Consider the following 27,540-nt stretch of genomic DNA (forward strand, 5'->3'; position numbering starts at 1 on the left):
ATGATTCCCAGCACGGTTTCTGAAAGGAAAAACTGTGAGGATTCAGAAAATGTACTTGGATTTGAGATGCGACTAGGTAAAGGTGGTGAAAAGTGTGAAACATCGCAGAAAATTTGTTTTTTTGGACCAATTTTCAGTGAGTTTTTCGGCCTATGCCCATATCGTGAAAATCCAAACCAAATAGCGGAAATTGTAGTCCATACCATGCCAAAACACGCTACGATCTCGGAATTGTTGCGTGTGGGTCTAGTTTCGGAGCTGCAGCGACTTGAAAATTCGTAAAAATAGGTTAAATTCTGTTTTCGGCCAAAGTGCACGCGGGCAGTTTTTTTGGCGAGCGATAGCGAGCCCTTGCCGTGTTTGGGCGCTCCAAAAAGTGACTGGTCGTGCGTCTGTCTGTCTGTCTGTAGCGTACACGCTCACGTTACTCAGCAACTACAACACTAATGGTTCCCAAATTTTGCACCGAACATCTCCTAAAGCTCCCACAGGGGGAGTTTATCTTATATTAACGATTACTACCGTTTGAAATATTCAAAACATCTTTTTGAATTAGGTTCTTAGCGTGGTTAGGTTGGCAGCATATATAGCAATTTTTCGTACTTGCGGCCGCGGCTCTCAAATACGGGACTTGGCAAAACATTGGCAAATAAAACAAAATAAAGAGCAGAAGGGCTTAGAAGTGAGTTCGGTCATAGTTTTTCGATATTCTAGAATGATTGAAACCCCTCCGGAGTGTCAACACAGTGAAATACGGAAAATGAAAGTGACAATTATTACGCGTCTCGTCAGTCCGTCCGCCTCCCCTCCCCCGCCACACCGCTACAGGGGAAATGTTTTGGTCAGTGGAGTGTGTTTGATAATTGCAAGAATGAATTGGTCTTTTTAAGCTTTGAGAGTGTATTTCCATTTTTATTCTCAGACATTATACTTTTTAGTTGTTTGCTGTGCTCAATAACAGTTAGAGAATAGATTAATACAATCTAAAGGTGCAAACCAGACACTAATTTTGCCAAAATAAATAGTCTTTGCTGACTCTTGGCACTGACTCTGGGAAAAGGCTTCATTGCAATGCTGTAAGTTAACTATAGTACTAACCTTAAAGATAACTATATGGTGAGTGAGTGAGTAAGTGTAGCGCATACATGGTTTGACATTGACATCTGATTCAATGAGACGATTCAGTGACTTGGTCATATGATTTCATGAGACGATTCTTTTAACTTCATCATACATTGTCTGCGACAACTGGTAATTTGTGTCTTCATGGTTTGAGTTGGCTCTCTTTTTAATTTACTCAGAATGTTAGGTAAATACTTATGCTATACTGTTTCAAAGATTAAATATCACATCATGACTATCATTAAGAATAAGATTAACTTGCGTTTAGCAATAAGTGGGCTCGACATTGGGTTCTATGAAACGATTCATTGGATCTGACAGAAGGTCTTCTCCGTTAAGTAGTTGCAATCAGCCTGCCTGTAAATGTGTCTCTTTTTAATTAATTGAGATAAATCAATATAGTTTCATCCACTAGTTTAAAATAAAAGGGAGATAAAAGACTTTTGAGGTATTACTAATAACATTGCGTATTCATAAGTTCAATAACAAGGAGATATCGAATGGTAATTGAAATTTGTGAATCGCATTAAGCAATTCAATGCTGGCTACTCAACTAAGTAGCAGAGTCAGGGTTCATGTTACGACACCATAAACAGGAAACACACTTAGAAATTGCGTTCATGTTAACAGCTGCAGACCCATACTTTTGACTAGAATTACATGATTTGGGACCAAAATTTCCTCGGTGAGTCATTGTTTCGTGCAGTATTTGTTTGGTGTGCTGATCACAAAAATGCCTTTTATTTTCACCCCAGACCTTTACTTTTCCAAATGTTTACCAATTTTGGACCAAAATTTTTAAGTTGAGTTTTACATAGTTTCCTGCAGTTTTTGGTGTGCTGATCACGAAAATGACTTCCAATTTCATCCCAGACCTTTACTTTTCCCAAAATTTACCAATTTCGGACCAAAATTTTTATGTCGAGTTTTACATAGTTTCCTGCAGTATTTGGTGTGCTGATCACAAAAGTGGCTTTTATTTTCACCCCAGACCTTTACTTTTCCAAATATTTACCAATTTTGGACCAAAATTTTTAAGTCGAGCTTTACACAGTTTCCTGCAGTTTTTGGTGTGCTGATCACGAAAATGACTTCCAATTTCATCCCAGACCTTTACTTTTCCCAAAATTTACCAATTTGTGACCAAAATTTCAAAGTTGAGTTTCCCATTGTTTCCTGCAGTTTTCAGTAAGATAATCACGAAAAGGGCATGAATTCCGGCCCTTTCGTTACGGAAGACACTGTATTGGCCTTATTCTGCACATATTCTTCGCCATCTCCTATAAGAATGTGTTCAGACGCATCGCTCGCCTGCTACGCGCCCAAACTAAACGGCGCGTACCCCTAGTTTTAATCAGGCCCCACGCGGCATGGGTAGGCGCTCGGGCCACTTCGGTCGGCCAGTGTCTTTCTCTCTCTCCCTCTCTCTACCCCCCCCCCCTTCACCCGCGGCTATCCCTTCCAGGTAAGGCAGGCCGTCGACGGTGTCCGAGACCAAGTCGCGGCTGGCTCTCTGTACACCGACTAAACAAGGTAGGTGTACGCCAGACCGCGTCTTGTCGTAACAGGCTTCGCGATGTCTCGCTGCCTGCTCCTCCAATCCGCGCCTGGCGTACCTACCTTGGCCTGCGGCGCTAGCCTGCCTTCGGCAGGCAATGGCTTGTCCATCGTCGGTTACTTCTTACTTGATGCATACTGCACCTTCATTCTAGATCCCCTGTAACTTTTTAACTTGTCGGGGCTAGGGGGCTCCGCCCCCCCCAGACCCCCCTTTTTCAAGGCAGAAGCGATCTGCCTGCAGAAAACTCGATTTTTCGCCGTTTTTTAGGTGTTTTCCGACTATAAAAACTGAACCAGTTGAGCTAGGATAGTGAAATTTCGCGTGTGACGAGCCAAGGACATGCCCAAAAAGTGTGCAAAATCTCACCGAGATCGGCCGAGCCGTTCAGGAGGAGTAGTGCGGACACACACACACACAGACAGACAGACGGACAGTAAGGGGTATTGAAATGCACGTTTTTTTGAATTCCATACCGGCACACCCGGAAAGGGGTTCATTCCTACCTAAAACCACCGCAAACCAAATTTGAGACCGATCGAAAAATATTTAGGGGTCGCTACAATGGCTGAAAGTTGAAAATTTGAAGTAATTTGAAACAAAATACAACTTTGGAGTATTTGAAGCCCTGTGCATCCGGTGTTGGTCCTAGCTTGTTGCCCCCGGAGACTTTTTTTTTCTCGGGATCCAGGCCGACCGAAAGAACCCTACGGGATGCGTTTTTAGCGAATGGTAACGGAACTGGGTACATTCTACGCTCAAAATAGTGTTTTTTTCTCCGCTGTTAGGTTTTTTAGAGGCCTGCCAAACTTTTGCCTTGCGTCACAAAGAATCAAAACCCATGAATTTTGATAGAAAAAAGGTTGCTCTTTCAAATGGCGGTCACGGAAACAGTCTACGATTTTTGGTTTAGGCTCCAGAGCCGTTTTAAGTTGAAAAATGGATTTTGTTTTAGTGAAAATGAGAGCAAATGTTCGCCCTTAGTCACGTGCGACGTATGGTTTGGTCACTAGCGCTACCCGGCGAAGTGCAGGTGATGGGAGAAGCTTCCCGGGTAGAAATGGACGGCTTTTATACAGCTGCTAAATATTTTGTGACCAAAGTAACGCGCAGGCGTTTTGAAAAATACCTGGATTATGTTTGGACTGTGTCAGCAAGATGTCGACAAAATATTCGGATATTTTGTGGAAGTTTTGCCAGTCTCTGGCCGGCCGACGTCGTTTTAAACGACCTTAAAAAGATGCCCAGAAGGCAAAGACAATATATCGGCAAAGAGCTGCCGCATCGCTGGCCGCAGCAGCAAAAGAGAGACCACTGGCGTCGATCCACAAACCTGCCGCTTGCGAGACAAGAGCGGATCTGCTGGGCGCTGGGCCAGAGCGTCATCGCTGAAAAAGAATTGCAGCTGAGCGGTCCGTCTACGTACCCACGACCGTGTGGACTCAGCCGGTCCCTGCCCCAGGTCAAGCCTATGATGTCACGATCCAGCGAACTCTGTTGATCACGCGCGGCAATAACAGCTAGTCTATAGCGTGGAGCTGCTGCAACCTGCTGTGAACGAATGGGAGCAAAGAGGCTGACACAGTCGAAACATAATCCAGGTATTTTTCGAACGCCAGCGCGTAACTTTGGTCACAAAATATTAAGCAGCCGTATAAAAGCCGTCCATTTCTACCCGGGAAACTTCTCCCACGACAGCGCACCGCCTGCACTTCGCTGGGTAGCACTTGTGGCCAAACCATACGTCGCACGTGACTAAGAGTGAAAATTTGCTCTCATTTTCAATAAAATAAAATCCATTTTTCAGCTTTAAACGGCTCTGGAGCCTAAACCAAAAATCGTAGACTGTTTCCGTGACCGCCATTTGAAAGAGCAACCTTTTTTCTATCAAAATACATGGGTTTAGATTTTTTGTGACGCAAGGCAAAAGTTTGGCAGGCCTCTAAAACACTAACAGCGGAGAAAAAACACTTTTTTGAGCGTAGAATGGACCTAGTTCCGTTACCATTCGCTAAAAACGCATCCCGTAGGGTTCTTTCGGTCGGCCTGGATCCCGGGGAAAAAAAAGTCTCCAGGGGCAACAAGCTAGGACCAACACCGGATGCACAGGGCTTCAAATACTCCAAAGTTGTATTTTGTTTCAAATTACGTAAAATTTTACAACTTTCAGCCATTGTAGCGCCCCCAAAATATTTTTCGATCGGTCTCAAATTTGGTTTGCGGTGGTTTTAGGTAGGAATGAACCCTTTTCCGGGTGTGCCGGTATGGAATTCAAATAACAGGAAAAGTAGCGATATACATCGGCAACTTTGGCCCGTCCCGTACATTAACAAATGTGTGAATTTCTCCTTTGTTTAACCCTGACGGGTTTGAACCTGAGTCTGGGGTCAAAATAGATGTTTTTTTCGTCTCAGCGCCCTCAAAAAAATAAGAAACAATGCAAAAACTCGAATAAAAAAAAAGTTTAAAAATACCCCACTGGGATTTGAACCCCGGGGCCGAACTTCTCCGATTCGTTCGAAAGTGGCACCATTGGTTTTTTTTCGTCGCCCGGTTCCAAAAATACCCTACATGCCATGCTAGCTGCATCCGTTGCCGAGATCCCCCCGACCCCCTGAAACCATGATGCACCTGCAGCAGCGCCCCGGGGCTCGGATCGGATTTGCTGCCACCCGGGGGGTTCTTAGGGTCACCCAAGGAGGCTGCATACCAAATTGGTCAAGATCGGACCACGGGAAGTCCTCGGACGAACGAACGAACGGACGAACGAACGGACGAACGAACGGACGCACAGCATGCATCATACTATATGCCCGTCCCTCCGTCAATTTTTTACAAAAAATAAACGGGACGGGCCAAAAAACGTGCATTTCAATACCCCTTAACGGACAGACAGACAGGAAAAACTTTTCAACCCCAATGGAGTAACAGGCTTCGCTATCGCTCAGCCAAAAATTTAATGCACCTTTCGATAAGTCTCGTCAAGACCTTTTCAACGAGTTGTCGGAAGGGGGGCCCAGGAGTCTGACTTCAGCAGTTGCATTCATCGGGATCTTGGAAAAAGAGGGTCAACCGACTGAAAAAATTATAGCAGTTTTTGATAGGTACCAAAAGTACCGGATTCACGCTAAAACTTTTTTCGAAAAGCCCCGCTGAAAATTCGGCGTAAATAGCCTTCTTCGGCGGAAAACTGTCGCGCCGCGTCTAAGTTCGGTGGAATCACCCACCGAACGCCGCCGAACGCCGATGCACGTCCCGATGAATGTTCGCCGAAGCTCGGTGGGAGTGCCCGGGCCCATGAGGCCCCGTTGTGCTTCGACGGCCTTCCACCGAACGGCTTGCCGTCCATGTTCAATAGGGTGCGTCGATATGCACGACTTTTCAGATGCAGCTTTTGGGTAGCACTCAAAAGTTTCGTTTTTTTGTGCTGATTCCATAAATGACCTCGGTTTTGCGATAGGACAAAGCCTTCATGACCCTACCGGGCGTTTTATGTCAAAAAGCGGAGTTTTTGTATTTTTTCTTGTTTTTTGGCTCCGCATTCTATCCCAAACTGTCGGGGCGGCTGTTGCACGGTCGGATGGCCACCGCCTACACTAAATACAAGTTTTGCAGCTTGGCAGGACCACCGGACACCTCACGTGTGTGTCCCAAACCTCAATTTTCACCCTTTTTTCACAACAATTTTTCACTTTTTTCCCTTTTTTTCAGCTTTTATCGAGGATTGTACCGACCCAGTCGGTCTATACCATGACCAGAGGTTGTATAAAACAGTGCAGGGGTACATAGAACGCAAGGCAGCCCCCGGACCGGGGCTGTGTAGGGAGGGGAGGAGGGAGGGAGGGGAGGCGGAGAAAACAAATACCCAAAATCGGCCCAAATCAGCTGTTTTGCCCTGTTTTGCCTGTTGGTAAATACTGTATTGCGTGCTGCTAGCTCGGCAAGTGTTTTTTCCCCCTTGCCTACGCAGGACTCACCACGAACAGCGGACCAGCGGCAGTGGTGGGACTGGCGCGGGGCACCGTGAGACTGTGCCGCCCCTGGCGGACGAAGGACTATGTAGGTGGGTCCGAACGGAAAAAGTGGAAAAAAATTTGTGCGGACATAACTGAGCTTCTTCAATAGTTAGTTTGATTGGTGTTTGTGATTTTTTGTAATAGACCGTGTGAAGATGTTTACAGATGTTTTAAGCCGATGAGGTGGTTTTCACATGTACATGAGACTACACATACATTGTCACACACGTAACAAGTCGCCCCCTTTCTTAGGCTCACTGCTTGCCTCTGTTGGATCCAGACCATGTCTGGAGCGCATGTGCCTGTACAAGGTTTTCTTGTGTTCATATGTAGCTGGACACCGGAGGCCAGACAAAAAATTTTTTTATAGAGAAATGATAAAAGAAGTCTAAGGCAGCCAGTGTTGTTACTCACAGTGAACATGCTTCCTTTGAGTACATCTTCACAGGTTGACCGACAGAACAGAAATGACCGATAATCGCGCGCTTTTCCCTAACATTTGTTTTGCTACTTGCTTCTTTTGTTCTGACAACTTAATTAGGGTCAGTTCGGGTACTTATGGGGCACGGGGTAAAAATGGGACAGCTGATTTTTAGTCAAGAATCGAGATTTTAGAACTTGTGCCGTAGCAAAAATTGTTTTCTCAATAAAAACATCACATTTGGTATGTAATGCGTTCAAAAATGTCAAATCTTGACTAAGAATCAGCTGTCCCATTATTACCCCGTGCCCCATAATTACCCCAACTGACCCTAGTTCGCTCCTTTTTCAAGCGGTGTCTTCCCTTCCCCGGGCCAGTTTGAAATTTCGCGTCTCACGGTGCCCCGCGCAAGTCCCCACCACTGCCGCTGGGCGCTCCGATCGGCGGTGCTGCGGCATCTTCCCGCGCGTATCCACTCGTAGCGGACGCGCTCCTGGTGAGTCCTGCGTAGGCAAGGGGAAGAAACACTTGCCGAGCTAGCTGCACCGCAATACAGTATTTAGCAACAGGCAAAACAGGGCAAAACAGCTGATTTGGGCCGATTTTGGGCATTTGTTTTCTCCGCCTCCCCTCCCTCTCTCCTCCCCCTCCCTACACAGCCCCGGTCCGGGGGCTGCCTTGCGTTCTATGTACCCCTACACTGTTTTATACAACCTCTGGTCATGGTATAGACCGACTGGGTCGGTACAATCCTCGATAAAAGCTGAAAAAAAGGGAAAAAAGTGAAAAATTGTTGTGAAAAAAGGGTGAAAATTGAGGTTTGGGACACACACGTGAGGTGTCCGGTGGTCCTGCCAAGCTGCAAAACTTGTATTTAGTGTAGGCGGTGGCCATCCGACCGTGCAACAGCCGCCCCGACAGTTTAGGATGGAATGCGGAACCAAAAAACAAAAAAAATACAAAAACTCCGCTTTTTGACATAAAACGCCCGGTAGGGTCATGAAGGCTTTGTCCTATCGCAAAACCGAGGTCATTTATGGAATCAGCACAAAAAAACGAAACTTTTGAGTGCTACCCAAAAGCTGCATCTGAAAAGTCGTGCATATCGACGCACCCTAATATCTGGTGGGATTTATATCTCGTGCGAATATGCGTTTAAACAAATAAAATTAATTACTGTATATCTGGTGAGATTTATATCTCGTGAGATTTATATGTGGTGGGATTATATTTGGTGAGATTATATCTGGTGAGAATGTATATCTGCTGATACCATCTCTTTCTGAGTTATTGAAGTTTACGTAACAAATTTGGTCGTTTCTCCCAAATTCTCCTTGCGAAGAACCAAAAGTTGTGGAGACTTCATTTTTGTTTTACAAGTTCTTTATTGATTTGCCTATCTCGTGGCAAAGCCGGATTTCCAAATTTCCACCATTAAACAGAAATTTTTCTCAAAAAATTTATTTTTACCAAACTTTAATTAATTTTAGAAAAATAAGAAAAATACACTTTTCAAAATAAGATTCCGGCTGCCCTTTGCATATAGTCAAATCTGGCTGTGCTAGTCTGTTTGCACGTTTATTGGGCTCTAAAATAAAAAATCACACTTCCGTAAACTTTTTGGTTCTTCGCAAGGAGAATTTTTAAAAAACGACTAAATTGACACTAAAACCCTCATAACTTTGGAACTAATGGGAGTTGGGAGTCCAGTCTGTGGCTATAAAAGTTTTTCATAGTAAGCAACAAAATCACCAAAAACCAAAGCACTGCCACCTATACTTTGAAAGACCCACTGTCTGTAAAAAAAATAGACACAATGACAACCCACGTAAATAAACGGTATTTCTCGGGTGTTCCAACACAGTTATCTTGCATTCAGCGCAATCATAGTGCAATTTTGTGAAATCCATCGCAATCTTATTGCAATCTTGTGAAATCCATCGCAATCTTATTGCAATCTTGTGAAATCCATCGCAATCTTATTGCAATCTTGTGAAATCCATCGCAATCTTATGAAATCCGACCGCAATCATTGAAATCGCCTGCAATCTAAAGAGATCCGGCGCAATCTACGCAATCCTTGCAATCCAACGCAATCCTGCGAAATCCATGAAATCACGCCAAATCCCGCGAAATCCCGCCTCCTTGCAATCATGTGTTCACCAGAAAGGGGAGTTATTCCCCCCTCGATTAGGGCTTGTGGCATAATGTTCTCTTCAAGACTGAATAGCATTTTGATTCCAGTGAGCAGCCAATGATTGCTTATGACCTAACCAGATTCATCTATTTTAAGAAATTAAACATCTTTTAACTTTGTTTTTTGCAGTTCAAATTATCACTCCAGAAAAAAATTCGGTAAGCAGTCCAGCCAAATGGAATGTTACGGTTTCATCCGATATTCCAAACTCCCCAGTTTACTCATAAGTAGTCCCCGCTACATCAGGTGACTAGAAAATTTTTAGAAAATTTATCCTAGTAAAGGATGACATTCATTGCAAAGGGTTTCTGTTAAATTTTTTTTTATTATTTTGCATTCCAGGAAATTGGCGAGTTAGGGGCAATGATGACACAAGTGATCATGAGGCTGACTCAATCAACAACTCATCATATCAGAATGGTACATATTCACCTCACTGTGAATGGCATAATACAGGGAAACCTCTTGATTTTTACCCATGCTACTACTTAATTTTTTTTTATCTAGGAAACTTTCAGAGGGACACTCATGATTCTACTGACCCTACTGACAGCAATACTTCCAAAAGATGCAACAGCAACCTAAGAGGTACAAGCAAACATTTAAATTTTAGTAAATAAATTTTTGCAGTAGAATTTTTAAAAAAATTTCTTTTTGTGCAGGTATTAGAAATGTCTCCAATCAACAGCAGAAACCTCGAAATGGAGCTGGTGTCAATCCTAAACCAACCCCAAGAGTATCTATGGTATTCTCAAATGATGACATCGGTGCAGACTTCTTTATTGAGGATGAGGAACCAGATGATCCTGAAACTGATCTTCAAGAGGACATTGTGACAGAAAATCCAATTCCTTCACCTCGATCAACCACTCCAGCACAAGAAACTTTATCTACTGCATCCAAACGAACTCGCAAAGACCTTCCAAGAGATAATACCAGGAAACGAGTGACCCATACTGTAAGGTGGAAGCGTAACATATGCAAAGGAAGCTTCAACAGTGGCTCCTCATATACAAATGCAAAAGGAAAAGAGAAACCCGCCAGATCTATAAAACCTCCATGTTCAGAAAAGTGTAATAGGTGTGAAAGAAAACTAACAAATGATGAGAGACAAAATATATTTGAAAACTTTTGGGCTCTGGAGAGTATTGAAAGGAAACGAGACTATATAACTCGTCTTGTTGATGAAAGAGTCCCAGCCACACGCTCAACTTCACCAGAATGTGCACGCAAAACAGTCCGAAGTTATCATTTTGTTATTGATGATCGTGAAGAAGTGCGTGTCTGCAAAACCATGTTCATCAATACACTTGGCCTTCCAGATGTTTGGGTTGAAACCTCATTGAAGAAAGTGGGCCCAAATGGTCTCGTTCCTGATCAGAGAGGTAAACATAATAACCGCCCAACCAAAATTTCTGAAGAAACTATAGAATCAGTTCGCACTCACATTAATCTGTTTCCAAGAGTTGCGTCCCACTACACTAGAGAAAGGACCAAAAGAGAGTATTTGGAAACAAATGTGCACAGCATTGAAAGAATGTTCAAGCTATACAAGGAGTGGGCTGGTGAAAATAATGTTGAGACTCCTGCTACAATTTCTACATACAGAAATATATTTAATACCCAGTTCAACTTAGGATTTTTCTTACCAAAGAAAGATCAGTGTGAACTGTGCAATAAATGGAAGACTGCCACACCAGAAGAACGAAAAGGCATAGTGCAGCAATATGGAGTCCACCTGACCAATAAGAGAGACGTAAGGAAGATGCATATCAGAGATGTCCAACGTGTTTCTCCACCCCCACTCCACCGATCTGGACCCCACCACCGCTCATCACGGCCGCGGGATGTTCCTTTGAATCTCTCGTTCTTTCGCCGACTTCCGGTCTAGGTCTTATTTGAAGTACCCCATTGTCAGGTAGTGCCCCACCCCGGGGCAGTCCCTGACACGCGCAATAACTCGACCGTTACTTCAGTCTGCATCTTGAATGTTGTTTCTTTTAGACCTAGGCGAGGGCCTTGACCAGTTCTGAAACTTTCAAATGTGATTGTTGACGCGGAGAAACTTTTTTGACGGGATTAAGGTTTTCTGTTTTTTTTCCTGTTTGTAGGCCCCGATGTCTTATCAAGGCGTCTAAATCATTTATTTTACGTTTTAAACTTCAATGAGAGCTTGAATCAGAGCAAATTTTGTTCTGGTCCGTTATTTATGTGGCTTTGTTGGTAAGAGCCCCGAGTCCCATTTTCCAGTTAAGCAACTACAGTTCAAAGTTGAATTAATTTTCTCGAAATGTTTTGCTGTGAAATTAGAGTTATATCATTGGCTAATCGGTAACAATTGTCGCTGTTGACAAAGCCCGTTTTTAGTCAATGTTTTAAGGCTCCACAGTGTATGATAAGATTTGACTTTTGGGCCGTTTTGGGGGGTATCAAACTTTGGTCTTTCTAAGATGGCGCATCTTTCTTAAAACTTAAAAGTCTTCTCTGCAGCCCAACTGGGATGAACACCGACTATCTATGTTCAATGGGATCACTGAGATTCCAAACGGTATGAGTACAGCACGTATGATGCAATGCACTAAGACATCGCACCATACGTGCAATGGCACAGCCATATTGCACGTTACACGAGCAACGCTTCGCGAAAATGCCCTATGCCAATGTATGGGAATGGGAATGCATCGAACTTCATGTGCAATGCAAAACCATTGCACCAGTTGACGCTACATTAATTGCGTTTGGATTTTAGGTGATATCTCAGGGGCTAATGGAATGTCTGAGAACTTGCAAGTGCCACTGCTAATTTAAGAGTAGACCAAGTCCACGTTAGGTAGCGTGAGCCACCGTAGACCACGCTGGGAAACTTGAACCTGGTCCACACTTGGATTAGTAGTGTGTCAGTAACTGTCCCGTGTCACTGTGGTGTGGTGGGTGTTCCAACACAGTTATCTTGCATTCAGCGCAATCATAGTGCAATTTTGTGAAATCCATCGCAATCTTATTGCAATCTTGTGAAATCCATCGCAATCTTATTGCAATCTTGTGAAATCCATCGCAATCTTATTGCAATCTTGTGAAATCCATCGCAATCTTATGAAATCCGACCGCAATCATTGAAATCGCCTGCAATCTAAAGAGATCCGGCGCAATCTACGCAATCCTTGCAATCCAACGCAATCCTGCGAAATCCATGAAATCACGCGAAATCCCGCGAAATCCCGCCTCCTTGCAATCATGTGTTCACCAGAAAGGGGAGTTATTGCCCCCTCGCTTTCGATATGCTCCTGAAATCAGACATGAACATGGTGGTTATTGCAAACTGTCCACCACAACAGAAAAACAATGAATTAGGCTCATCAATTGAAATAAGTAAATGCGAAAACATTATTTCTACTTCAAGTACCTTTTCGCAACCATAAATTAGTGCACATTTTCAAGAAAAAGCAAAATAAATGTGCAGTTTTATAGAGTGCTCACCTCAATGCGGCGCTGCCTGGCCTGCGCCCCCTGAAGACAGACATCAGGGCCTCCTCTGGCGTCATGATGGTGGCTGGTGGGGAGGCCAGGGTGTCCGCATCTGAGTCCATGGGGCCCATCATGTTGAGCTTTGGGGCCATAGCAGCCACCAGGAGGGTCACGGCGGCGTCCACGGCCGGACCTCGGGCGGCTGTGGGGGCGGCGTCGGCCTTGGGGGCGGCGTCGCACAGTGGTTTAAAATGCGATTTTCGGGGGAATAAGTCCTAGCAAGCGTCCCGTGCGACCAAATGCTACCAGAATTGAACTGAATCACCTGTAAGCAATAGGCAAAGACCAGTTCAAAGGAAAAGGTGGTCCGATAAAAATTCGATTTATAATGCTAAAATAATGAGAAAAATAGCAAAATTAGAAGAAAATTGACAGAATTGACAAAAAGTGCAAAACTGAGAAAATGCTCAAAATACTTAGTTTTAACTTCTGAGTCGCATTAAACCATTTTGTACCTAAGAAAAAAAATATTGAAAAGAAAAACAATTGCACTGATGTTTTTTTTTTCATTTTGAATGGTGCACACCAGAAGCGATTAACTCCAAAACTAACCAATTTGGCACGTTTTTTTTCTGTTGGTCCCCTTGCGTTTCGTGTTGCGGCCGTATGCGGAAAAGTCACCGCCAGGACATGTTAAAATACATGTAAGGGAAGCGCCTCGCTCCAATAACTCCGCCCCATCGATGTCCAAAACTCCAAAAGTGTGTTTTTTTAATGTTTTGAACGCATTCGTAGCAAAAACCCGCCACCGTGAGCAAAACCGCGAACGAAATGTTGCGCTGTGTGCTGCTATCCTTTGATTAATGATGATACGAAAAAAAAAAACGCCCGCATCCCCTTGCATCGCCCTCATTGGAAAAATAAAGGGGAGGAAACATCTAGGAAAATTAGGTGAATTTGATCAAAATACAAAAGACTAAAATCAACCCTTCCCAGTGGCTCCCGCGTCATATAAAAATCTATAAACGTCCCTTTTATATTGTATTGGAGTATTATAGGTTTTGTTTCCCACCCCCAAATGCCCCCCGCGACACTTTTGAAAAATCGATTTATTCCCTCTAAAACAGGATTTTAAACCACTGTGCGTCGGCGGCTCCGCCGGGGATGGCGGCGTCAGCCTTGGGAACTGCGTCGACAGGGGTGGCGGTAGGAGCTGTGCCAGTCTCATCATCGTCCGAGCGCCGGGGCCGAAAACAAGAGCAGCGGAGGACCGCCCGGGTGCTGTTTACACGCGGCAGCATCGCCGCGGCCGATTGCCACACGCACATGGCTCTGTAAAACAAGGATATCAATAAGTCTTCGTGAAGTCGAAGGCCCGGCTGTCAGTTGCGGTTACGAAGTTGTGCGCCCACAGTCTAGAAACGTTAAGCGTTCACGACAAGACGTAAAGCGACACGACTGCCGGCCTTCCCCCAGGTTAGGTTAGGTTGCAGGCCCGTGGCGCCTGACAGGCGACCGTAACGTACACAGTAAAAAGCGCAACCCAAGCCTCCTTGCTAAGCACGATAATAGAACGTTACCGATGCGCCAGTACTCACGGGAAATGCCATCTAAGTTGGGCCTTGCTCTCTGTCATCCTTCGAAGTAGTTACAGGAGCTACGCTAAGTCTGCCAAGTCCAAGCTACACTTCATCGAGACGTACTTCCCGGCCCTTTTCAAAAAGGGGGGGGGGGGTACACTCTACCAAAAATGTCCTGTTAAAGCCGTAAATTTATTATCAGTTTTCACCGTAGGTCAATTCACAGCGTTTACTGTGATCTGCTCACGCGATTCACTGTGATCTTGTTCACGGTGTTCACTGTGATCTGGTTCACAGTAAACACTGTGAGTTTGACGCCGCTGAGCACCGAGGTGCGGCAAATCAGCCTCCAATTCACGGCGTTTACTGTGGCCAGGATCACAGTGAACACTGTAACCGAGATCACAGTGAACGCCGTGAACTAGTTCACAGCAAACGCCGTGAATTGCATAACAGCAAACATTGGTAATAAATTAACGGCGTTGACCGGACAGTTTTTGTAGAGTGTAGTGTAATGATGTTGGCACCCCGTAGTTGGCGGCCGTGCGCCTCCTCTTATGACGACCATGACTGTTACCCGCGGTCCCCGCCCTGTTCTGAGCCTCTCCTAGACTACCAATACATCCTCCATGCTGACCTCTGTGCCCTCCTTCATGCTGCCCGAATCCCCGAACCCTCAATCACTGTGGCAAAAAGCTACGGAAAATTCTGTAAACAGATTGTGGTAATTCTCCGTAGCCCCCTTATCAATATTCTCCGTAGGATCTTACAGTGATCTCCGTAGGACTATACAGTCTTCCAGGTCCTACGGAGAAGACTGTGCGGACTTACAGAGAATACTGTACGGCCCTACGGAGAATATTGATAAGAGGGCTACGGAGAATCCTGGCAAAAAAATTACCAGAATTTTCCGTACCTTTTTGCCACAGTGATATCCTTGCTGCAACGATTTCATTCCCAACAGACACCACTCACCACTCTCGACGAAAACAGCCGCGCGTTATTGTCTAGCGGCAGTGAAGTTGATTGTTAGGTGGCGGCGGCCAAGTCAGAAGGGTTGCCAACTTGTGCAGGGCGACACACGTACAACATCAGTCCAAGTCACCAATTTTTCGCAGATACCTTTACTACTTTAAAACGTCACTAGAACAATACAAAACACTCAAAGGTGTCAGCTAGCTTTCACTCCAGAGTCCAGAAACCAAGGCTGTATCCTAACAATAACGGGGGCTGGCTGCCGGGGCGGGATAGTCAGTGAATGCGTGAAGCGCAGCCTGCGCGACGCATCGACAACTCCTCCTCCGGCTACAGCGCGAGCGGCAACGGCCAACAATGCCCTCCCCCCTCTCGCACAGTCCCTCCCCGGGTACAGCGCACAGAGCAGCAACAATGCCTTTTGGCACGGCTCGGCGCGCTCGGGGCACGGCCGGGCACGGCGCGGCAGTGCAAGCCACAGATCGGCTCGCACCAACACTGTCCAGCTCGCTTAGGTCTAGGTATTTTATTGGGCTATCTATTTTATTTCATACACAATTATAAATAATCCCGAACTACTACCTAGAAGAAAACCAAACGAGTATCATCTGCTTTCATTAACGTTCGTTGAATGAGATTTTTCTATGGAATGATGGGGAAAGTTTCCCCTTCTCTCCATAGTTTGGAAAGGTGGTACTCGAGTTTGACCTTGGGCCTCGTTAGTACACGTGAGTCTTGTGCGCTCCGGCACGCACGGAAGCACCAGTTTTCTCGTTTCTTTTTTTTGGAGGGGGTGGGTCATAAGGTCATGGGAGTAAGGGGGGAGGAGGGGGGAGGGAGAGAGAGAGGCATAGCCTGACTAGTCAGGAGGAGGACACTACAAATCCAAAGGTCAGACTTCTCGCCACTCCAGAGGCAAGACATAAAAGTCTCGCCAAGATTTGGTCAGACCTGAAAGTCTCGCCAAAATTTGGTCAGACAAAAAAGTCTCGCCACAAAACGGTCATACACAAAAGTCTGACCCCAAAATGGCGAGACTTTTGTGTCTGACCACCACCGAAATGCCGTAATGCGCCGGACGGCTACAGTCTAAAGGCCGTGGTCAGACACAAAAGTCTCGCCATTTAGGGGTCAGACTTTTGTGTATGACCGTTTTGTGGCGAGACTTTTTTGTCTGACCAAATTTTGGCGAGACTTTCAGGTCTGACCAAATCTTGGCGAGACTTTTATGTCTCGCCATATTTTGGCGTGAAGTCTTTCCATCCAAATTGCAGTGGAGATGCTAAGTAAAACGGACTTTTTGTACAAAACACCCTTTGCGGGCAATGTTGTCACACGACAACAACTATAAAATAGCGTGTACCCTCGGTCCGTATTGATATTTTTTGTCAAAATTCATTGTAAGCAATTCCAAGACATAAGTTCAAGCCAATTTTACAAATTTTGGGCTCCATTGTCATGCTGACTCAATTTTTCAATTTTTACACAGAAGGCACTATTGCCGATTTTATAATATGCAACCATTTCATCCAAATTGAAGCAAGAAATACTGTTTTCTCATTCTAAAGCACTAAATTATTATTTTTCTTCGAAAAGTCACAGAATTGCCCTCGGCGTGCTTTGAAACAAATCCAACGCTCTCCCTGAACGAGTGCGACAACAACTCAGAAACGAGTGACCTAATTGCAGCCCGGGTTCGAAGTTGATCAATCTGGGTTCTTTAAGACCCAAATAGACAACAATTAAGAAAAAATAATTTTTTTTGCGCATATTTGTGTAGGTGCCCGTTAAGGGGTTAAGTATTGCCACAACCACGGCATTAAACAAAGTTCTTCTCCCCTTGAATTGTTCGACGTTTATTGCCAAATCGTGGCAACACTCCACAGTATCGCCAAATTTTGGCCATCTATTAATCGCTAAAATTACTACCGCTGGACAAGTCGTCGTTGGCCGTAGCAGCCGCAGTCTTGAGCCGCCTGGCAAACCGCTTCATGAAAGCAGCTTACCGCGCGTCGATGATTGCGCATGCTTCGGAATGGGCGAGGGCGAGTTGTGGGGACGGCTGCGCCTCAGCGGTGCACAGTAGGCCAGAAGACCGTATAGTTGGTCCAGCGGATGTTGCTACACCGGCGAGGCTTTGCCTCGTAGACAAAGCTATTCATCTGTTGTTGAAGCACTTATGAGGGTGGGCACGCCGATTTTGGGACTACCTGCTCCGGGAACGTCCGGTCCGGGAAAATAGGTGACCGTTCGCCTTCGCAAAGCACCAGGCAACTTATTCTGTATAGGACATGCGTGTCGCCGAGCCAAGAGGACACCATACTCTGTCCCTTCGACCCTGCTAACGTACCGTGGCCCAGGCCATCACCACCCCCAACAAAGAGTCAATGGCATTGTCCCAAAAGTCTTTGAGTGCCGGTGTAGCAACATTCGCTGGACCAACTATACTCCAAGGACACCTCGGCGACGCGGACACGGGCGGCCGGCGCGTACCTCTCCTGCAGGCGGTCGTGCAGCGCCGCGTAGTCGGTGTGGGCGGGTGGCAGGGTCTGCAGCAGCGCCGCCGCGGGTCCGTGGAGGGCACGGAGAAGGCGACGTCCCTTCTCGGCGTCGGTCCAGCCGAACTCCCGCGCCTCGTCTTGGAACTGCGCGACAAAGATGGCCCACGGCATGGTGCCGTCAAACCTCAGGTCGGAAGCGGGCCGCGGCGTCGGTTTGCGGGACTGCATGGCCAGCTGCCGCAGGACGTCCGTCGTCTGCTCCTGGGTGGCCGTTGACGCCTCGCTCCAAATGTTAGGGTGGCGGAGAGAGAAGAGTCTGGACTGTCTGCTGGTTTATTGCCGATTGATGCCTCGCTCCACCGGTGGAAGATGTCCTCCATGGAGCGGCCGGACGCGCCGGGCGCAGAGCCACGACGGGAGCCGGAGCCTCCCAGCATCGCGGTGGTCACCGGCGCTTTCTTGTGGTTCAGCAACCTCTCGGCACCAGTAAGGCTGTGACCTCCTTCTCTCAATCCCACTTCTGACACCAAATGTTAGGGTTTGGCGGAGAGAGCGGTTCTTGCCCTTATGTTGTAATTAGCCGTTTACTGATCATTTTGTAGATTTTGAGGGACATCACACCTCGGAAGTTCAGTTTTGGTTTTGTTTCCGTGGAGTGGTATAAATCGAGGAGCCTTTAAGGGCCAACGTGTTAGTCTTATTTACCTTTGAATTCTTTTAGCGGCAGTGCGGTTGTCACTATACCCCAATAACTATAGGAGTACTTTTACCTTTTACACCCATCACCAAAGTGGTGTGGGTAGCTGTGTGTGAACACATACATGTACTGTCTCATTTTCATATTTTGTAGGTTGTATATTATGTGCTGTATGTATAGAGTCATGTGTTGGTTCATCCCACTGCAGAACAAAATATTTTGCATTTGCATCCTTTATGGCCCTTTTTGGCCCGCCCTTCTATTCAAAAAATAGGGGGAGGGCCTATGCATTTGCCTTTGTGTCTGTGTGTTGTTGTTGTTGGCGTCTGTGTACAAGGAAGGAGTTGAGCTAGAGTAACCAGATTTGGAGGGTACTTCAGGAGTACCGTCCAAACAAATGATCCGGTGGTGCAAATCCCGTCCGGGTCGCACAAGGGCTGCTGCAGGTGCATCATGGTTCACATGAGCGGGAGGGGGATTTCCGCCATTATTGGTGCTAGCAGGGCACATAGGGGTATTTTTGGAATCGGGGCGACGAGACAAGATGAATGGACCTGGTCCCGACCCCATCGGCCGCTTTTACAAGTTGGCCAGATCAGGATCTTCAAAAAAGGGGGTCGACCGACTAAAAAAATTTATTGCAGATTTCGATTGGTCTCAGCAAGACCTTTTCAACGAGGGGTCGGAAACGGGGTCCAGGAGCCCGACTTCGTCTATTAGTCACATCAGGATCTTAAAAAAAAGGGGGTCGACCGACTGAAAATTTTTACTTAAGTTCTGGATAGGTCTTGGCAAGACCTCTTCAACGAGGGGTCGGAAGGGGGTCCAGGAGCCCGCCTTCATGAGTTATAGGAAAAAGTGCGACGGACTCGTTTTGCGCTCCTGCTGTGCCTCTATTGCAAGGAGTTGCAGTAGCATGGCAAATATGGGTATTTTCGGAATGAGGGCGAAGAGACAAATGAAATGGGCATATTCTAAGGACAGTTGGAGTAAAAAGTGTAAGGACTATTGCATATTGTGAATAGAAGGGCGGGCCTAAGTCACGATGGTACATCGATAACTTTGATTTACCCGCTCACGGTGTGTGTGATGCGAGCGGGCCGAAGGCCCGGGCCTTCGACTGGCCAAGTTGGGTCTGATGCGAGGGCCGAAGGCCCGAGAAAAGGCCGCCGGCAGGCCAAGCTGGGCCAGCCCCCTGTCGAACCGAGTTGCCGGCGCAGCGAAGCGGAGCTGGCAACTCGGTTCGACGGAAGGGCGGGCCCTAGCTTGTTTTAGACTGATGTGTTAACTCAACTATGACACTTTGTAATGCTTTCCAATTTCCATAGTTACGAATTTGTTTGAAAAATCCACTGATTTTAACTTGTCTGTATTAAAATTCAGAAGCCGATTGTAAAATTCAGCTGTAATCATGAACACAATCAGTTTTGTTGATTTAGTTCACTAATTTCCTTCCCGATATCCCTGAGAAACTTCGATTTTTGTTAAAATTGGATGAAGAGCTGTGTTCAGTTGGGTATGACTGTGTATATATTGGGATCGGAAACAGTTGCAAATTATTTCATGATGTATGAGTATTCTTGGGGGTACGAAAAATATGAAGCTTTGCTTGACCTGTATCATTCATCTCAAGTTTGCAATGACTTTGATAAGCTTAGTCCTTGCCACCCAAGTTGTGAAGAAGATTATTATTTTTGACTTGAAGCTTCGCGTTGTGGAGCATCTGAAATTTTGCAGGAATTTAAGAAACCTATTTGGTTTATTGAAGTTGCCAATGAATAGTGTAGAAACAGATAGAATCTAATTAATTTAAAAATGTATTATTGAACCTTCTGATTTACCTTATTAATTTGGACTGTTTTGTTAACCTGATATACTCTATTTTCTTAATCAGGACTGTTGTTTGGAAGTCACTGTTTATTCTTTTTGAATCATTAACAAATTCTATAAGGTTGACTTCATTTATTGTGTGGGTCCGCACTACTACTCCTGAACGGCTCGGCCGATCTCGGTGAGATTTTGCACACTTTAGAGGCATGTCCTTGGCTCGGCAACAGGCAATTTGTTTAAAACACGTAGAAAGTTGCTAACATTATGTTTGGCATTGACAATGATGCTGATGGGCTTAAATCTCCAGTTTTAAAGCGCCATATGTAAATGTTCATCTGAGATATTTCAAAGATGTTCTTCAATGATTTCAAAATCTCATCTTGGGGTAGTTTATCAAGGTCGAATCCGATGAGTGGGCATGATATGTTTAGCAAGTCCATTGTTTCACAGGTTATGTCATCATCATCAGCGCTGTTAGGCCTCAGCAGACCTCTAGCGTTCGAGTAAGCAGCTACTGTAAGCGAAGGATGCATGCGATTTAATGCCGCATTGAAGTTTTCCTCCTTCCTTTTTTGGTTTCTCTTTAGTCAATCCATCTGTTTTCTTTTTTTTTGTGGCTTCTTTTCTTTTCCTGTTAAGTTTAGAAAATAAGTTAGTGTGCAATTTGTAGTGTCTATTTATTAATAACTATAGTTTGTAATACCTGTTTCTTTGTGTTTTCATCCCTTTTCTTTCTCTTTTTGTTTTGGTCATTGTCAGGTCTGTTCATCATCCTGAAATGAAATAATTGTTTTTTGTTTGAAGGGACTAGTTTAGTTGTATTGAGGCTGTACGATGTAAACTTACATGTAGTTCAGAGTTTTCACTTTCGGAACTCTTTTCTTGATCTCTCTTACTGGCTTTGCTTGAGCATAATTGCGGTGTCTATAAGGAAATCATGGTTAAGTGGACCTTGTTGACTCAATAAGGATTGCTGATGTTAAAGGTGTATATGTCCAGGGGGCAGCAACGGCCTAGGGAGCGCGTAAAGCCATGCTCGAGCGAGGTGCAGGGGTTACTTATTTTGCTTCGATTGTAAGATCCAGGCCGCTGATTGCAAAACGCGTTGCACAGATCAAAAGAGCACAAAATTTGGGGTGCATTAGGCCTAGTGGACTGCCCGATAGTTCCAATTCAACCGAACACAAAGGAGGAAACCTTAACATCAACATGGCGCATTCGAGTTTTTCCGATTTCTCGTGTTTCTTGGTGTTTTCACTGCACCTCAATATGAGGTCAGGTGGGAATTTCGAGAAAGGCAATAGGGTACTTCGGACAAAACCCAGACTGGAAGTCAGCGACAGAACGGGAGAAACAAAAGAGCGTCGGGAGGCTGTGCTGAGCGGTGGTGGGGGTCAAAATCGGCGGAGTGGGGGTGAAGGCGGCGCGCGCATCTCGATAAGTGTATCGCTGCTGGCAGGCGGAGCGCAGCGATGCGTCGGCTTCGAGAAGCAAGAAAAAGAAGCGTCGCAGGGGCAATGGGTCTCACATGATCAGACGCTGTTATTATATCATCTTCATCATTATTATTGTTATAATGCATGTTGGTCCTGGAAAGTGATTTAATCGTGTGCCCGAGCGGCGGGTGCTGGAGACGCGGAGGGGGGTGGGTAGGGGGGCCCCAAAAAAAAATCGAAGGTTTTCCGATTGTCCAATTCCGCTCAAAAATCGATTCTAGACCGAAAAACAATAACCCTATTTTTGCGTTTTGTCCTGAGACGATTTTGAATACCGGCTCAATAGCGAAAAGGGTTTTTTAACCCGTTTTGAGCCCCAAAAATTGTCATAACAATTACAGTTTTTATCGGTTTTTCAAAAACGATACGGCAAAATGTTCGGTTTTGGACGGCGAACAAATTACATTTTCACAAATTTTTTGTCAGACTTCGTCTCAGTATTCTGCTTGCGGTTTTCGCTCAATAAAACACACATGTTCACTATTTGGAGATAATTTTCTTGTTTCGGACGGCCGAGATGCGTCCCTATGCACTTTTCTATCTTACTTTATCCCAAAACAAAACCCACCACGTGAAATATAGCCGTGCAAGTCAATTTGCCTACCATCTAGGGGCAAGCATTTCGTTTTTTTCAGTATAAAGAAAAGTCTGTTGAGCTCTGAGGCCGCAATTTTCCTCCGATCCTCAAACCCGAGATGTCATTTTGTTCAGTTTTTCAAGACAAACAAAAATGATTCTGGTCATGTTTTTGTCAGACTGCGTGTTAAGGTCCGTTTCTGCTTGAAATGTGCAAAAATCGCCCCAAAATTTGAATTTTTTGCCCACTTTTGGACCGTTTTTCTGGTCAGCGATCCACGTGACCAGCCGATGATCACTCTTTTACCTTCCCTAGCCTTTCTGGAATGGCTGGGAAAAAGAAGAGCCAGGTCCTAGACACGAACGAACAGGTACAGGCATGATTTGGCGGGTCGTTTTGAATTTTTCTTTTTTAAAGAAGGATAAATGAGGCCAGCCCGGACGGTTTGGGGCTCGTGTGAATAGTTCAGTAAAAGTGGGAGTGTTGCAACCGATTTTGTCTAGTTCTGACCGGTATGGAGAAGTTGCGACAGGTTTGGACAAAAAAAACGGTCCAAAAGTGGGCAAATATAATCGAATTTGGGCGATTTTTGCACGTTACAAACAAAAAACCCGCCAAATCATGCCTGGACCTGTTCGTTCGTGTCTAGGACCTGGCTCTTCTTAATTCCAGCCATTCCAGAAAGGCTAGGGAAGGTTAAAGAGTGATCATCGGCTGGTCACGTGGATCGCTGACGAGAAAAACGGTCCAAAAGAGGGCAAAAAATTCGAATTTGGGCGATTTTTGCACGTTTCAAGCAGAAACGGACCTTTAAACGCAGTCTGACAAAAAAATGACCAGAATCGTTTTTGTTCGTCTTAACAAACTGAACAAGATGACATCTCGGGTTTGAGGATCAGAGGAAAATTGCGGCCTCAGAGCTCGACAGACTTTTCTTTATACTGAAAAAAACGAAATGCTTGCCCCTAGATGGTAGGCAAATTGATTTGCACGGTTATATTTCACGTGGTGGGTTTGTTTTGGGATAGGGTAAGATAAAAAAGTGGATAGGGACGCAACTCGACCGTCCGAAACAAGAAAATTATCTCCAAATAGTGAACAATATGTGTTTTATTGAGCGAAAACCGCAAGCAGAATACTGAAGACGAAGTCTGACCAAAAATTGGTGAAAATGTAATTTGTTCGCCGCCTAAAACCGAACATTTTGCCGTGTCGTTTTTGAAAATCCGATAAAAACTGTAATTGTTATGACAATTTTGGTGCTTAAAACGGGTTAAAAACCATTTACGCTATTGAGCCGGTATTCAAAATCGTCTCAGGACAAAACGCAAAAAATAGGGGTTATTGTTTTTCGGTCTAGAATCGATTTTTGAGCGGAATTGGACAATCGGAAAACCTTTGATTTTTTTTGGGCCACCCTACGGGTGGGGGGGGCGGGGAGGGGAGGTTAGTCGGCCATTTTGACCCCTCCAACATCCGCTCTTTCGTCACTGCCCGGCAGCTACCCAGCCGGCAGTGGTGCATCAGCAGACGACACACAACAGCTGACCCGTGCTCATTGGCGAGCGATAGCGAGCCCATGCCGTGTTTGGGCGCACCAAAAAGTGACTGGTCGTGAGTCTGTCTGTCTGTAACTCACTTTTCTCAGCAACTACAACACTAATTTTCCCCAAAATTTTTTGCACCGAACATCTCCTAAAGCTCCCACAGGGGGAGTTTATCTTATATTCACGATTACTATTGTTTGAAATATTCAAAACATCGTTTTGAATTAGGTTCTTAGCGTGGTTAGGTTGGCAGTGGTTGGCATCTCGCAGCAATTTTTCATACTTGCGGCCGCGGCTCTCAAATACGGGACTTGGCAAAACATTGGCAAATAAAACAAACTAAAGAGCAGAAGGGCTTAGAAGTGAGGACGGTCATATTTTTTCGATATTTTAGAATGATTGAAACCCCTTGGGAGTGTCAACTCAGTGAAATACGGAAAATGAAAGTGACAGTTATTACGCTTTTCGTCCGTCCGTCCGCCCCCCCCCTCCCCCGCTACACCGCTACAGGGCAAATTTTTTTAGTCAGTGGACTGTGTTTGATAATTGCAAGAATGTTTTGGTTTTTTAAAACCTTTGTGAGCCATTTATATTCCCAGACACTATATTTTTTAGTTGTTTGCTTTGCTCAATAACAGTTAAAAAAATATATTAATACATTCTATGAGTACAAACCAGATGCTAATCTTGCCAAAATAAATAGTCTTTGCTGACTCTGGCACTGATTCTGGGAAAAGGCTTCATTGCAATTCTGTGAGTTTACTATAGTACTAACCTTAAAAAAAAACCATATGATGAGTGAGTGTAGCGCATTCAAGGTTTGACATTGACATCAGATTCAATGAGACGATTCACTGACTTGGTCATATGAATTCATGAGACAATTTTTTTTTAACTTAATTATACATTGTCTGCGACAACTGGTAATTTGTGTTGGTCATGGTTTGAGTTGGCTCTCTTTTTTTTACTCAGAATGTTAGGTAAATACTTTTGCTAAACTGTTTCAAAGATTAAATAACACATCATGACTATCATTATGAATAAGATAAACTTGCGTTTAGCAATAAGTGGCCTCGACATAGGATTCTATGAAACGATTCAAGCCTGCCTGTAAATATGTCTCTCTTTGATTAATGCAGATAAATCAATATAGTTTAATCCACTAGTTTAAACTAAAAGGGAGAAAGGCTTTTTAGGTATTACTCATAACATTGCGTATTCATAAGTTCAGTAACAAGGAGATATCGAATGGTAATTGAAGTATTTGTGAATCGTATTAAGCAATTCAATGCTGGCTTTTAAATGTTACTCGACTGCGTAACAGGGTCAAGGTTCATGGCATGACACCATGAACAGGAAACACTTTTAAAAAAATCCTAAAAACTGAAGCCCCCCATATTTTCAATAGAATTACATGATTTAGGACCAAAATTTCCTCGGTGTTTCATTGCTTTCTGCAGTATTTGGTGTGCTGATCACAAAAAAGACTCCCAATTTCATCCCAGACCTTTCCTTTTCCAAATATTTACCAATTTCGGACCAAAATTTTTACATCGATTTTTACATGTTTCCTGCAGTTTTTGGTGTGCTCATCACGAAAATGATTTCCCAATTTCATCTCAGACCTTTACTTTTCAAATATTTACCAATTTCGGACCAAGATTTTTACATCAAGTTTTACATAGTTTCCTGCATTTTTTGGTGTGCTGAAAACGAAAATGACTTCCAATTTCATCTCAGCCCTTTTACTTTTCCAAATATTTACCAATTTCGGATCAAAAGTTTTACATCAAGTTTTACATAGTTTCCTGTAGTTTTTGGTGTGTGATCACGAAAATGACTTCCAATTTCATCCCAGATTTTTACTTTCCCCAAAATTTCCCAAATTTTGTGACCAAAATTTCAAAATTGAGTTTCACATTGTTTCCTGCATTTTCAGTAAGATGATCGCGGAAATGACAAAAATTTCCCGGCCCTTTCATTACGGAAGACCCTATATTGGCCTTACTTTGCATATATTTTTTCACCATTTCTACAAAAATACAGACGCATCGCTCGCCTACTACGCGCCCAAACAAAACGGCGCGTCCCCCTAGTGTTTACAATGCGTTGCTTCTTAGCTCTTCCTTACAACTGCCGTGGACTAACTGCGACAGGGAGAAAGTTTGCAGAGAAGTGTGGCGGGCGATTTTTGTGGGTGGCCAACATTTGTCACGTTCAGATATTTATGCCCTGTTTTTTAATTATCTTCCTGTTTGCACATGGCATCTGACAGCACAGTGAAAAGAAATCGTGGAAGTCAACAAGAGTTAAACCCCTTCTTGTTGACATTGATTCTCCCAGGCTTATATCAATTATTGGAAAAAATCCTTTGCTTTGCGACTTCAATCTGCCCGCCTGTCACTGCAGCACACACAGGTCTTCTGCTTGGGGGGGAAAGTGGCCGATCATATCCGTGGAAGTTTGAAGCGGAAGACAGCGGAGTTCCCACTGTACTTAAAGAGTGGGCTTTTATGTTACTTACTTTTTTACTTCTCTCATACATTGCAGTACAAGGTAGGTTTTCGCCAGACCGCGTCTTGTCGTAACAGGCCATGAAGTTTTCTTCAAAAGATTATCAATTATAGTAGTTACAGAAATGGGTATGCTCCTTCTGCTTTGTTTGTACTAATACTATATTTATTGTTTCAGGATGGTGTTCAGAAATTGGGTGGTCAAGCAGATGATACCGAACTTCAGCGTTATTTTCAGGCGACAAGAAACCACCATGGTAAAACAAAGGCATAAAAAATTTCGCCCTTTAGGGCATAAATACTCTTTTACGCCCTTGCAAGGGCATAATTCATTTTATGCCCTTGGAAAGGGCGTAAATGGATAGGAATTCCAAGCAAAGTTTTTAAAGCCCTTCCCAAAGGCATTAACGATTTATGCCCTTTAAGGGCATAATTTTAAAGCCCCTTTTTTTCACCAGTGCATACGAAGAGCTCAATACGGAATATAAACGAGAAATTCAGCGTTGATGAAGTTTTTGGTCTTTTGATGATTTGAAAGGCTTCAACTTGTTTGAAAGGGGTTGACACCAAAGACTCGGTGCTGGATTATTTGGAAGCCCAAATGGGGATGGTCAGACCAGTGAAAGTTACTTTGGAATACGAAGAAATTATCAGAAATGGCGAGCCTATTAAGGTGGATGAAATTTTAATGAGAAAACAAAGATGTCTCTGGCTACTTCTCATGCAAAAACATTTGTGGTTGACGCTTTGATTCACACTGATACTGGAAATCCAGAAGCAGGCAAGCCTACTTGTATTTCACCACAAGTGGCGCATTACCTAGTTGCAGAAACTCCGATATGAACAAATGCAGGAACTTCTCAAACGGATTTCAGTAAGTTTGTTGGTAAATTTTTGGCTGAGCGATAGTGAAGCCTGTTACTCCAGTGCGGTTTAAAAGATTTTTCTGTCTGCCTGTGTGTGTGTGTGGGACTAATTTTTCAACGGCTCGGCCGATTTGGCTGAGATTTTGCAGGCCTATTAGGAATGTTCTTTGGGTCGGCAC

General features: G+C 44.5%; 1 protein-coding gene across 1 annotated transcript; it reads left to right on the forward strand.

Moving 5' to 3' along the window:
* Window positions 1-26,769, forward strand: LOC117647858. Its single transcript, XM_034389830.1, has 6 exons — window positions 1-76; window positions 9,657-9,734; window positions 9,822-9,902; window positions 9,977-11,103; window positions 26,533-26,538; window positions 26,674-26,769. The coding sequence occupies exons 1-6, from the start codon at window positions 1-3 to the stop codon at window positions 26,767-26,769; spliced, it is 1,464 nt and encodes a 487-aa protein (XP_034245721.1).
* The last annotated feature ends 771 nt before the right edge of the window (window positions 26,770-27,540 follow it).

This window comes from Thrips palmi, unplaced genomic scaffold (genome assembly GCF_012932325.1).
Source record: "Thrips palmi isolate BJ-2018 unplaced genomic scaffold, TpBJ-2018v1 HiC_scaffold_3, whole genome shotgun sequence".
In the NCBI taxonomy this organism is placed as follows: domain Eukaryota; kingdom Metazoa; phylum Arthropoda; class Insecta; order Thysanoptera; family Thripidae; genus Thrips; species Thrips palmi.